Source organism: Phyllostomus hastatus, unplaced genomic scaffold, assembly GCF_019186645.2.
Source record: "Phyllostomus hastatus isolate PE091 unplaced genomic scaffold, TTU_PhHast_1.1 phas_contig_40, whole genome shotgun sequence".
In the NCBI taxonomy this organism is placed as follows: Eukaryota; Metazoa; Chordata; class Mammalia; order Chiroptera; family Phyllostomidae; genus Phyllostomus; species Phyllostomus hastatus.
The window spans coordinates 58,101,397-58,115,589 of NW_025333872.1; the positions used below are offsets into that span (position 1 = coordinate 58,101,397).

Here is a 14,193-nt window from a genome sequence, read left to right on the forward strand (position 1 = left end):
TGATAGTTGTTAGGTGAGAGGGATTGGAGGAATGGATGAAAAAGGTGAAGGGATTAGGAAGTACAAGTTGGTTGTTACAGAATAATCATAGGAATGTAAAGTACAGCATAGGGAATATAGCCAATAATATTCTTTTAACTACATGTGGTGTCAGATGAGTATAGACATGGTGGGATGATCACTTAGTATGTTATATAATCTCTGGGGTACACCTGAAACTATTGAAATACTGTATGTCAATTGTAATTGAAAAATTAAAAAATGATTTAAAAATTAAAAAAAAAGATTTGGGAAAAGGAGCAAAAAAACCAAACAAACCCCACCCTTTATATTATTCCTTTTTTTAAAAACCAGAGTTTTACCATAAGTGCTTTACTTGTATAGTTGTGAAAACACAGTCACCTTTGCATTTTTGTAAGAGAATACCATATACATATACCACAGAGAAGTGCCAAATATGCACAATCACACACATACATGTTTTGAGTCTACTTTTTCTCTTGATCCTTTCACTCAAATAAGTTGTGGTTAGTGGTTTAATTATTGCATGTCTGCTAAATGCCATCACGCTTATGAGCACTGCAGTATATACATACTTTCATTTTTCTGCTCAGAACATACCTACAAAGCAGACAATATCATTCTACTCCATAAGTGAGTTAACAAAGTCAGGGGGGTTAACTCATGTAATGCCACACAGCTAGTGGAAGATGGTGTAAGAAGATTCCAGATAAGGGAATGGAAAAGCATATGGTATGTTGGGTGCTGCAGAGGAGGGTTTGTATTTGCTTTAAATAAGAAACAAAGTTAGAAAAAGGGTCTGAAATCTCTTCCCTTTCAAAGGTGATTTTAATTTTGGGAAGAGCAGAAGTTGCAGGGTGTCAAATCTGGACTGTAGGGGGCTGTCACCTGGGTGATTCAATGTTTCACCAAAAAACTCTGCTCAAGACATGATGCACGAGCAGATGTGTTGTGCGATGAAGCTGCCAATCACCAGTTGTCCATAGCTGTGGCCTTTTGAATCACTGAAATAGTTTCCATGGAGGAATGTTCAAGCTTAACACAAACTTTGATGCAGATTCATTGCTCTACTCATTTAGTCATTTTGAATGTGACAGCCACACAGTGCACGTGCTCACTCAATGGCATCTACTGCCCCCATTGACTAGCACAGTGAGTTGTCATTGTTCACACACGCACATTCCAGTCCACTCTCCTTGGCTGCCATCAATGCCATCATTGAGGTTCCATCAATGTTGCACAAACCAATCTTGTTATATTAACACAGGCTGGATTTTTTCCAGTCAAGCCTCATCATATACCCAGAAGTGGATTGTTGGATTATATGATAGTTGTGTTTTAAATTTTTTGATGAACTTCCATACTGTTTTCCCTAGTAGCTACACCAAGTTCCATTCCCACTGTGTGAAGTGCTGCTCCCCTTTCTCCACAGCCTACCCAACACTTACCTTTTGTCTTTTGATGACAGCCATTCTAACAACTATGAGGTGCTATCTCATTGTGGTTTTGATTTGCATGTTCCTGATAACAGTGATGTTGAGTACTTTTTCATGTACCTATTGACCATTTGTATGTCTTCTTTGGAAAAATGTTTATTCAGTTCATCTGCCATTTATTTATTTATTTATTTATTTATTTACTTACTTACTTACTTATTTATCATCCTCACCTGAGGACATGCTCATTGATTTTAGAGAGGGGAAGGGAAGAAGAAAAAGAGGGAGAGAAACATTGATTGGTTGCCTCTCCTATATGCGCTCCAACCGGGGACAAAACCCACAATCTAGACACGTGTCCTGACTGAGAATCAAACCCATGACCTTCTGGTTTAGGGGATGCTTCAACCAACTGAGCCACACTGGTCAGGGCCATCTGACAGTTTGGGTTTTGTTTTTTTTTTTTTTTGATACTGAATTGTGTGAGTTCTTCATATATTTTGGATTTTAATATCCTTATTGGATATACAATTTGCAAAATATCTTCTCCCACTTGGTAGATTGTCTTTTGTTGATGGTTTTCATTGCTGCATAGAAGCTTTTTAGTTTGGTGTAGTCCCACTTGCTGACTTTCACTTTAGATGTCAAGTCCCCAAAAAAACATTTCCAAGGTCAATGTCAAAAAGCTTACTCCCTATCTTTTCTTCTGGGCTGTAGGGGGACTGGAATGTGCATGTGTGAATAATGATGACTTCATTCTACTAGTCAGTGGGGGCAATAGGTGCTGTTGAGTGAGCGTGTGTACTGTGTGGCTGCCGCTTGTTCAAAATGACTGAGCAAGGACTTCTATGGTTTCAGGTCTCATGTTCAAGTCTTTAATCCATTTTGGGTTGATTTTTTTGTACAGTATAAAATAGGAGTCCAATCTCATTCTTTTGCATGTGGCTGCCCAGTTTTACGAACATCATTTATTGAAGAGACTGTCCTTTCCCCACTGTATATTCTAGCTGCTTTGATGTAAATTAATTGACGATATATGTGTGGGGTTATTTCTGGGCTCTGTACTCTGTTCCATTGATTTTTGTGTCTAGTCTGCTATTGAACTCTTCTATTGAATTTTTCAGTTCAGTATTGTACTCTTCAACTCTGTGATTTGATTGGTACTTTCTTATATTTTCTGTCTCTTAGTTGAAATTCTCATTTTGTTCATTTACTATTCTCCTGACCTTGCTTAGCATCTTTATGACCATCACTTTGAACTCTTTACCAGGTAAATCATTTATCTCCATTTCAGTAAGCTCTGCTTTTGGACAGCAGACACCTCTCCAGTCTTGACAGAGTGGGCTTATGTAGAAGATTAACTCTCTCTCTTTTTTTTTAAAGATTTTATTTATTTACTTTTAGAGAGGGGAAGGGAGGGAGAGAAACATCAATGTGTGATTGCCTCTGACATGCCCCCTGCTGGGGACCTGGCCTGCAACCCAGGCATGTGCCCTGACTGGGAATCCAACTGGTGACCCTTTGGTTTGTAGGCCAGCACTCAATCCACTGAGCCACACCAGCCAGGGCAGAAGATTAACTTTATTGATCAGCCTGGCCCTCATTCTTGGCTGTTTCTCAAACCTTTGTGATTGTCCAAGCTAACTTCTTTGTTCTTTGTGGCTCCCAGTAGTTGAAGGTGAGCAATAACCCATCAGTGTCCCGAAGGGAAGATCGTAGTCAGCCCAGGCTAATGGGAGGTTAGACTTTCATGCAGCAGCTCTTCTGATATGGGTGACAGGGGTTCTTGTTCTCCCAATATGCAGGACTAAAAGGTTCAAACTTGCTCAGCTAGTTTCTGTGTATCCTTCAGAGGGAATTGCTTTGGATACAGATTCAGTGTGTCCATGGGAGGAGGTGAGTTCAGGAGGCTCCTATGTCTCCATCTGGGGCCAGAACTCAGAGCACTCTGATTGTCTATCACAGTTAGTTTATTCATTCATTAGGTGAAGGACACTGGGTTCTTTCCAGTTTTGGGCTATCATGAATAATGTGATTATGAATATTCATATACAAATTTTTATCTGGACATGTTTTCATTTCTATGAGATAGGTTCTTAGGGGTGGAACTGTTTGGTTTCCTATGACACTATTGAATATTTTACAGAATGCTCCTCATGTTACAGTTTTAGAAAAGGGTTTCTAAGCTATTATCTGGATCTTTTTCACTACAGGCTTTCCATGGCCTTCATGGATGGTGTCACAATTCCAGGTGTCACAATTCCAGGACCTAGTGAGAAAACCACTGATAATTTTAATTCTCTGTGTGTTAAGGCCTGCTTCACTTGCTGTCTCTTCCATAATGCTCCTGTGTCAGACATAAGGATACTTTGGTGCTACCACAATCTTTAATTTGCCTTAGAGAGAGAAGCATTAACATATTGATAATCATTTAGGCCTCAAATAAATCTTAACTCTTTAATTGTGAGTACTCTTTTATATTTGATGAAAAGTGTTTTCATACTGACTGTGGTATTAAAATCAGAAACTACATTTTTGTAAAGATCACTTTATAAACTGAATAGATGCCATAAAAATTTACTCTCATATTTTTTTACCAGATACATACCTTGATTTTTGCCTTCATTTCTTTAATGAGTTTTTTCCTTTCTAATTTTGCCTTTTGTTTCAGTCTCCACTTTTCAATTTGAGGAGGCAGGAGGCGATCAGAAACATCTTGATCATCCACTTGCAGTAAAACAGCAGCATCTGGGAAAAACCCATGTTCCGCCAGTAACTGGGCCTCTTCGGGATATCGTGGGAAACCATCCAATATGAAACCTGTGGAACTAGGTGTACATTTCACAAGTTACGTAAAACATTGTATTATAAATATTGAGAATGAAAAAAGTTGATAGATCTCAACTTTATATGTGTGAGTAGTTTAAAAAGTAATATCTTTTAGTTCTTGTAATGTTTCTCTTTGTATAAACATGATGTGTCTTCTCTCAAATGTATTAAATTAGATTAAAACTATAACATTTATACTTATATTTACAATATAAGTAAGCTCTCTTTAACTGTAAGTAGCCTTAATAGTTGGTAAAAATTAAGAGAAAATAAATTCTCTGCCTGGGAGGTATGTGCAGCCTAATGAATGTGTCGCCCTTCATAGAACGGTAGATCTGGCCCGCCCACCTTTACTGGGAATCCGCTCCTCTGCAGTTTTTCACTTGGTGATGCTTCCTTTCCTGAGACAATTCGCACCCTCTTCCCTGGGTCCCCTTGTAACTCATGGCAGTTATTTGTGTATATATCCTGGCTCATATGTATTAAGACAATTATAACCAAATATTATCAAACTTGTTTTGCTATGATGAAACTTGAAGAATCATGAATAGAACTGGACAGTTAACAAACATACTTTCATTGTGGAGTAACTACAAAAGAATCAGGCTTGGAGAACTTGCCTTCGTTAACTGAGAAAGTTGATATTGGTCCCCTTTTGAATGAGAGTTTATCTTGCTCATCTAAAATTTGGTTTGCTTAAATATTTATTCTTATATTTAAATATTTATGCTTATATTTAAATATGTTTTCTTAATATGAACAGTAGTATCATGAACATCTGATAGTTTCAGCCCTTAATTGGCATTAAAAAAAGTTTTCTATCTTATTAATGGGCAAATTTCCATCGAATGGCCATAGTAGGTGTACTTTTCTTTAGAGATGCCTTCAGCATCATCTCTTTTGTGAGGAACAATTTCATTCCTACTCTTCCAGCTGTCACTTCTTTGTCAATGACTTCTAAATCTTCACCTTTATGCCCAACCTCTGTTCTGAGTTTCAATTCGAATTTTCAAAAAGCTGCTCAGTTTCTCTATCTCAGTGCCCCTCAGAAATGACATATGCATTGTACTGTCAAAAATCCTGATTATTGTTAATTCTTCCACACTGCTGTTCCTTCTAACTCACAACTATTCAGGTGGCAAACTTCAGAGACATTTGGATTGCTCCCCTAATTCCTTCTTGGTTCTCATAAGTACAAGCTAAGTCCTGGCATGCCCTTTTCTGTACCCACATTTCCATTTCCAACATTGTACCTTAGTTCAGGCTCTTATGACACCTCTCCAGGACTAATGCAATGCCCTTTTTAAAATCTGTTGATTCTTTCCATATTATAAATGCAACAAATCTCACTATAGAAAAAGTGGAAAATACAGGAAAGCATGAAAAATGCAAGATTATCTACAATCTCATGTTCCAGAGGTTACTGACATTTTGTTTTTCTTTCCAGTTTGTTCTTCGTGTGTCCACCTCTCTATCATAAGTGATATTGCATCTTCTTTTTAAACTTACCATAAATGACATTTCTTATGCTATTACAAATTCTTCATTGTAACACATTTTAATGGTTGTATAATATTGTTATTTTATTTAGGCATTTACAACTTCACACTTAACTTTTAATTCTTCAAATCATATGCTTTTTAAAAAAATGTATGGTATGAGGTCAGGAGCTAAATAGTAAAAAAACAACTCATGACGCTATTGCAGGCAACCTACCCAAGTTTACTACAACTACTGATCTAATTTAGGGAACAAGACACTACAATTAAAGTTGATGATCGATAATCCCCCTCACTCTTTTAGGCCAGGGACTAAGTGGAAGAGTGTGCAGAGTAGTGTTGGGACTGCCCAATTATTTGAATTCTCTATGATATAGTTTCCTTATCTCTAAAATGATATAATAAAAGTCTCTATCCCATAGGGTAGTAGCAAGGATTAAGTAAATTAGTATGAGTAAAATATAGTAGAACAGTATCTGTCACATAGTAAGTTCCATTTAAGTGTTTGCTTATTAGTACTGTGAATGTTATTTCATTTTCTTCTGGTGGATACCAACATAAGAGATTCTGGTTTAGGAAGACAAAGTGAAGTTTTAAATTCTGCTGACCTGATTCTTAGACTTGTCCTGTGTGGGGTCAGGCTTGTTCTTGGCCTTTGGTTAAGGGATAACACTATGGACAGCTATTAATTGCTCTTAACAACTGTAATTACTAAAAGGCACATCATGGGTTTAAATCATGGGTTCTCATTCACAACTACACATTAGAATCACTTGGGAAGCTCTCAAAAATACCAATGCCTATGTGCCAACCTTACATCCTTAAAGATTTTGATTCAATTGTTTTGGGTTGGGGTCTCTGGCATCAGTATTTTAAAAATAATTCCCCCAATGATTTTAATGTATTGAATCACTAATTTACATGAAAGTAAAGGAGAAAATTCTTAAATTTATGTTGGACTGCACTTTAAACTTTTGAGAATAAGGCAAATTAAAGTCTATACATGTATAATCCTATATAAATTAAAATACCGTATTGGTTCCTTAAACCACCACTCAGAAAGAATTGCATCAAGAATTTCAGGAGGCAATTGTTCATTTTCCATTATATTTAGTCTGATTGCTTCTTCTTCTTCTGTAAATTGTATTTCTGAAATCTAAACATGAAAACAAAACAAAAACAAATTTAAGTGTCTATATTAATTAACAATGCTCTATTGCATAGTTGATTAAGATGAGACTGGTTTTTCTCAGGATATTTTTTTTATATTGTTGCTTGTAAACCTTTTAAAATTTGTGCTCTTTTCTTTAAGCCAATTTTAATATGGTTTTAAATATTAAATTATACATATCTAAGAGGAGTTACTAGCTATTAGCATAACTGATTTTCTTTTTTTTAACACATTTTTTAAAAAATTTCTTATTTTATTTATTTATTTTTTAGAGAGGGAAGGAAGGGAGCTAGAGAGAGAGAGAGAGAAACATCAATGTGCGGTTGCTGGGGGTTATAGCGTGCAACCCAGGAATGTACCCTGGCTGGGAATCGAACCTGGGACACTTTGGTTCCCAGCCCGCGCTCAATCCACTGAGCTACGCCAGCCAGGGCTCATAACTGATTTTCATACATGGCCTCAGGATACCTGTCTTACCACTTTTTGTTAAAATCTTGTTCAGTTTATATCACAATCCTGTAAGGCTTAACTGATTTTTGTCATCTATCTTATAATGGTTAAACCTAGGTCCTGATTATAATGATTAAAGGGTGGGCTAGCAAGATGGTCATCTGAAACACAATCTGTACCATTTACAAGGGATCCTTTGAGAAGCAAAGGGTCTAGCTATATCAGAAATGGTTAAAAAGGGAGTCAGAATGAAGAACTTTCTCTTTACAACCCTAGATAGAAGCCACCTAAGACAGTCATACTACCTTTCTTATGAGGCATCATGAGAATTAATATTTTGAAATCCCCATTGGCACTGGGGCAGATTTTTATGACACAAGATAAAAAAACACAGAGAACACAATAATGAAAAACCTTATAGTCTAGGTCAGACATACTAAACAGTCCCAAATAAATGCTATACAGCACTCCTTTTAGGGAAAACTTTTCTGACTTTTATTGGAGCCATGTGAAACTTGGTAATTTTATATTCTAGATTAGCAGTAAGATCTGTATCTAATATGTGAGGAAAATGACTCTTCAGTGACTTTTATGGGCTAATTCTTTTCCTTTTCTGAGAAAACTTATAAAGTTTTATGTTGCTTATATTCTACTTTCCAAAAGTAATACCAGTAAACACAACTATCTGCAAAGAGAGTATCAATATTACTACCGGCTTCTTTGTATTTTCTTCCTCAATTTTGACATTGGCCCGAACTGCAAGCTCTTCAAGTTCTTGTTTTGCAAGCTGTTCTTCCTCAGCATCTTCTTCAAAATCAGGTCCAATTTTCTTTTCAGTTTTGAGCATTAGTTTTTCTTGTAGAAATTCTTCAAACTGAATGTGAAAGATGCCCAAGTTTTCTGCTAACTGTCTCCCACAGACAGTTTTGCCAGAGCCACGGGGGCCCAGAAGGCATATTCTTAATGGAGGAGCCTGCCACGACGGGTGGGGTAAGGGAGAGTGAAGAAAAGAAAGTTTCGAGTAATTAAAAAAAAAGGTTAATTAACTGCCTCCCCCAAGACTGAATTATCACTTAATAAACTCAAGGATATTTTGACATTAGGATATAAATTAACATGATTCACTGCCTCAACAATTCTTCTCAGGGAGCGTTAACAACCACAAGATCATCTTGATCTCTTAGACCAAAAGGCATTTGCTAAAATAGAATTTTTTAAAGTTTTTGTTTAAAAAGAATGGAAAGATACTTTTTTAGCATGATAAAAACACCTGACAACTTATATTAAAATGGTATGTCAAAATGATCAAGCATTATGACATCTATATAGGAATACACAAACTTTCTATGGTATAATGTTAAGAGAAAAAAGATTATAAAATATTTTATACACTAGAAAGAATGTAGAAAAGGACGAGAAAGTAAAACATAAAAATGAATACTTGCTTAAAGCTGGTGTTACTATGTGTGTGCTTTGTTTTAAAGAATGAATACAATATTGCCCCAGTGTGTTCCTTTATCGTTATTATTGTGGTAAAAGAACATAATGTAAAACTTACCATTTTAACCATTGTAAGTGTACAAAATTCAGTGGCATTACATACATAAACAATGTTGTGCAACCATCACCAGTATCTCTCTGCAGAACTTTTTCATCATTCCAAACTGGAGCTCTGTACCCATTAAACAGCAACTTCTAGTCCCTTTTTTTCTTCACCCCTAGGCAACCACTTTTTTGTTTTCTGTCCCTATGAATTTACCTTGTATGAGTCCAATCATACAGTATTTGTTCTTCCGTGTTTGGCTTTAATAAATATTTTTTAAAGAAGGTAGAAAACTGGTCCAAAGGTGATAAACACGTCAGGATAAAAATGTTCCCACAAATTTTGGAAAAAGTTGATTATCCTATAGCTTCTTAAAGCAATTTTAAAGCAGTTTGGTTGATCAAGGACAACTCCCCTCTGGGAACACTCTTGCAAATTTGCGAATCAGTGCCATCCTTTGCTCTTCAGAGTCAAGCAATCAGGCATGAATTTGCCCCCGTAACCATGCCTCTGAGTGGAACCAGGCTAACAGCAGTCTCACCTGAGTAATCACCTTTCTGCAGAGGATGTCAGCCCCCTGAAGGCTGTAAACCTGTGAATCCCACAGCTCCCCCAAATCCCATCTCATGGTCAGCAGACTGCTCTGCTCAGAGACTAACTGGTTACGGATATAGTAAGTCCCTAAGAAGTGCACAGGATCAGTGATTAGGATAGGAAAATAGTTTTCACCTTTAATGGTTCTTTATGAGCTACATACTCCTGAGGATACGCCAAGAATTTTTCTTTAGCCTCAGGAGTTGAAAAGTAGTAGATCTTTTCTTGATATTTAGCTGCCTCTTCTGTGTTGCCTGGTTGGAGGACGAATTTTTCTTTGAGAACCACTGGACAAAAGTGCTTTGTGTCTCCCAAATGCCTTTTTTTCTCTTTCATTTTATCTTCATTCTAGAAATAGTTTTTAACATTTGGAGAATATTTTAAAAAGTATTTTGATGCAATACTAAAGAAGGAATTAAAAAATAATATCTCTTAAATAATATTTAATCCATGAAAATACATCTTTAAAACAATTTGTAAAGGCCAGTTCTTATATGGCCTTTTAAGAAAAAGCAATATAAAACTATTCATCGACCACTGTTCACCAGTATTTACAATAAAGTAAACAATATGCAGTTGGATAACATTCTGTTTACTACCAAGTTATGGTCTTTCCTGGCTTCTATTGAACCAGAAACCCAAATACTGAGACTGAGGCTACATGCAAGGAATGAGCTGGAGTAAAAACATGCAAGTCAAAACTTTAGATCACAACACTTGTTAACTCATTTATTCTAGCAGATCTAAATCGCCAAGGTCCCTAAGCACCTGATTAGGTTTCCATGAATAAAGTCTTACACATTTCATGATCATAGCTTTTTAGTCAATACAACACAGGGATTTTAACTTTTTAGAAAGGAACGTCTTACTAGTTGAAACCTGTAAATAAGTCTTGTTTGCATAATTAAAATATACCAGGGTTTGCCTAGTTTTCTCATTTGAGAGGAGAGGTTGTTGGTAGTGATAAAATTTTCCTTTCACAAACTTGCATTTATAATTGTAGGTATGGATTCTGATGTGGCTGCTTTTAAATTGTCCAATTTGAACTGCTTACATTATATTTAAGTTGCCCAATTAATTACAAATTATCTGTTTAATTTCAAAGGTTAAAGCTTCACGAAAAATTTCAATTTAACTTGAAGTGACTTATTTCTTAGGTTGCTGAAAATGACAGCAGCCCAGAAACATGAGTTTATCTATGGTTTTGAAATGCTGTTTTTGTTCTGGTTAAAAAAATAAAGGAACACCATTTACATTTACATATGTACACACACCAACCATCCCCCACCAAATAAACAAAAAACCCACAATTATCCTTAGGCATATATGACTTAAACACAAATTCTGACTGAGTAACAACAATGGAGGCTCCCCCCAACATTTAGAAAAGCTGTTCTCTAATGCAGAGGAAGGAATATACCATGGTATCAAATGTTCTTTTCTGATGAAGGAAGCAACTACAGAAAGCTTTTGTTCCAAAGTAACCAGTGCTGTAGATGCAACCCACCAACTACTCCCTCAGTACTACTTCAAAACAAACATATCAAACTTGATTTTTATTAGAATGTAATTATTTCTTCATGTTAATAAATCAAAAAGCCAAGACCCAGATTTTTATACATATAAATATATATAAAAGGAATGCAAACAATTACTGGGCTCTGTCTTCTAAACAAGAATGCCAAGTTAGAATCTTCTTGAAAAGCAATTACAATTTGAAGACACTTCATATTTGCCTCTTTTGCCAGCACCAAGTCTGCCTCATCTCCGTCTTTCCATTTCGAGAGAAACGTTAATTCTCCACTGCTGTCTGTGGCACCAGTTCTTCCTTCCGGTCAAGACCTCTGATGAAGCCTCTCGGCTTATCAGCAGCATCTCTTTTCTTCCCTGATGTGCTACCATCAGATTCATTATCAGATAAAGACTTCCTTTTTGTACGATCTTTTTCTTTACCAGCTTTTTGAGAATGAAATGCTTCAATTAACTCTGGGCCATCTAAATTTCTTCAGGTTCCCAAGTATTGTCAGTATCTGTGGATCCCTTCCACTTCAGGAAATACTCCACCTTTCCCATTCACTATTTGTAGTGGGAGAAGTATTGGTACAATACTTCTCCCACTACAAATTCTTCAGGCTCTGCCTCTTCAACTTTTTTACTCTTTCCAGTCTCTTTCTTTCCCATTGTTTGTGAAGTAGTTTTATTGGAGGCCATTTTTTAAAAATGTTTTTAAAGTATGTTTTGTTGATTATGCTATTACATTGTCCCATTTTTCTCTCCCCTTTATCTTCCTCTGCCCTGCACCCCCCTTCCACCAGCATTCTCCCTCCTTTAGTTTATATCCATGGGTCGTACATATAAGTTCTTTGGCTTCTCCATTTCCTGTACTGTTCTTAACCTCCCCCTGTCTATTTTGTGCCTACCATTTATGCTTCTTATTTCCTATACTTTTTCCCCCATTCTCCCTTCCCCTCCTCCCCACTGATAACTCTCCATATGATCTCCCATTTCTGTGATCTTGTTCCTGTTTTGGATGTTTGCTTAGTTTGTTTTTGTTTTGGGGTTCAGTTGTTGATAGTTGTGAGTTTGTTGTCATTTTACTATCCATAGTTTTGATCTTCTTTTTCTTAGATAAGTCCCTTTAACATTTCATAGAACAAGGGATTGGTGATGATGAACTTCTTTAAACTTACCTTATCTGGGAAGCACTATATCTGCCCCCCATTCTAAATGACAGCTTTGCTGGATAGAGTCATCTTGGATGTAGGTCCTTGCCTTCATGACTTTGAATACTTCTTTCTAGTCTCTTCTTGCCTACAAGGTTTCTTTTGAGAAATCAGCTGATAGTCTTACGGGAACTCCTTTGTAAATAGGTCTCTCCTTTTCTCTTATTGCTTTTAAGATTTTCTCCTTATCTTTAATCTTAGGGCAGTTTAATTATGATGTGTCTTGGTGTGTTCCTCCTTGGGTCCAACTTCTTTAGGACTCTCTCAGCTTCCTGGATTTGCATGTCTATTTTCTTCACTAGATTAGGGAAGCTTTCCTTCATTATTTTTTTCAAATAAGTTTTCAATTTCTTGCTCTTCCTCTTCTTCTGGTACCCCTGTGATTTGGATATTGGAACATTTAAAGTTGTCCCGGAGGTTCCTTAGTCTCTCCTCTTTTTTTTTTTTTGAATTCTTGTTTCTTCATTCTGTTCCGGTTAAATGTTTATTTCCTTATTCTGCTCCAAATCACTGATTTGAGTCCCAGTTTCCTTCCCTTCACTGTTGGTTCCCTGTATATTTTTCTTTATTTCACTTTGTATAGCCTTCACTTCTTCCTTTATTTTGTGGCCGTACTCAATCATTTCTGTGAGCATCCTGATTACCAGTGTTTTGAACTCTGCCTCTGATATCTCCTTGTCGCTTAGTTCTTTTTCTGGAGTTTTGATCTCTTCTTTTGTTTGGGCCATATTTATTTTTTTATTGCAGACTTGAAGAACTATTATCCACTGCCTCCGTGCTGCTTCAGACCCCAAGTCCACGGTGTCTCCGGCCCTGCATGCCTCCAGCCCAAGCCACGTCCAAGGAAGAGGGGGCCTGGGACTTGTGCACTGGGCTGCTGCTGTGAGAAGGGGGTTGGCCTCTTAGTTAGTTAATTAAAAAATCAGTTTCTCATATCCCTTTAAGTTCATATCTCAAGCTTCTTTATTTTCATAAAGAAAATATGTAGCACGGAAAATCAAGCTGCACTCAGCTCTCTCTATAGGTATAGGTATAATGAAAACCCCCGGGATATACTCTGGTGCAGGATCAGTTTCTAAAATAAAATTAAGAAGTAAAAGCTGAATCAGGGTTACAACTTCTTGCCTATTGAAAATGAAATGCAAGATGCTTCATTATTTGCTTATTTGCTACTAAGTGGGTATGTAATCAAATAATTTGAGCCCTGGTTGATGTGGCTCAGTGGACTGAGTGCTGGCCTGTGAACCAAAGGGTCTCTGGTTCGATTCCTATCAGGACACATGCCTGGGTTGTAGGCCAGGTCCCCAGTAAGAAGTGTGTGAGAGGCAACCACACATTGGTGTTTCTCTCCCTCTCTGCTTCCCTTCCCCTCTAAGAGCAAATTAATAATATCTTTAAAAAAACACATAATTTGAAAATATTTTATTTCATTCCATTGGTAATTTGTAACCTATTTTCATTATGAAAAATACAGAAACTATGTGTAAAGCCCTTTAAGAATTCTTGCAATTTATTTACTTAAAGAGTTCATTCGTTCATTTTTAGAGAGAGGGGAAGGGAGGGAGAAAGAGAAGGAGAAAAACATCAATGTGTGAGCAATACATGGATAGGTTGCCTCTCATATGTCACTGAATGGGGACCTGGCCCACAACCCAGGCATGTGCCCTGACCAGGAAATGAACCAGCAACCCCTCAGGTTGCAGGACAACACTTAGCCCACTGAGCCACACCAGTCAGGCCTATTACAATGTATTTAAAGTGGTGAAAGTACATTTAAAAAGAAGTTTCTGTGTTATAAAATACATGCTTATATAAAATTATTCAAAACTTCTCACAATGCATGAAGAATAAAAATTTTCTCTCACATTTTCCCTTCAAATACTATATTAACGTTCTCCAAAGGTGGGGAGGACCAAGGGTGGGAAGT

The 14,193-nt window shown here is 36.8% G+C and overlaps 1 protein-coding gene and 1 pseudogene across 1 annotated transcript in view; both read right to left on the reverse strand.

Annotated features, from left to right (window-relative positions):
- Positions 1-14,193, reverse strand: part of AK9 (adenylate kinase 9) — a 103,016-nt gene that overhangs the window by 26,442 nt on the left and 62,381 nt on the right. Inside the window, 4 exon segments of the mRNA XM_045843710.1 lie at positions 4,066-4,285; positions 6,817-6,941; positions 8,119-8,379; positions 9,679-9,891. Coding sequence (XP_045699666.1) covers positions 4,066-4,285; positions 6,817-6,941; positions 8,119-8,379; positions 9,679-9,891 — 819 coding nt within the window.
- On the reverse strand, positions 11,195-11,754 carry LOC123821955 (annotated as a pseudogene).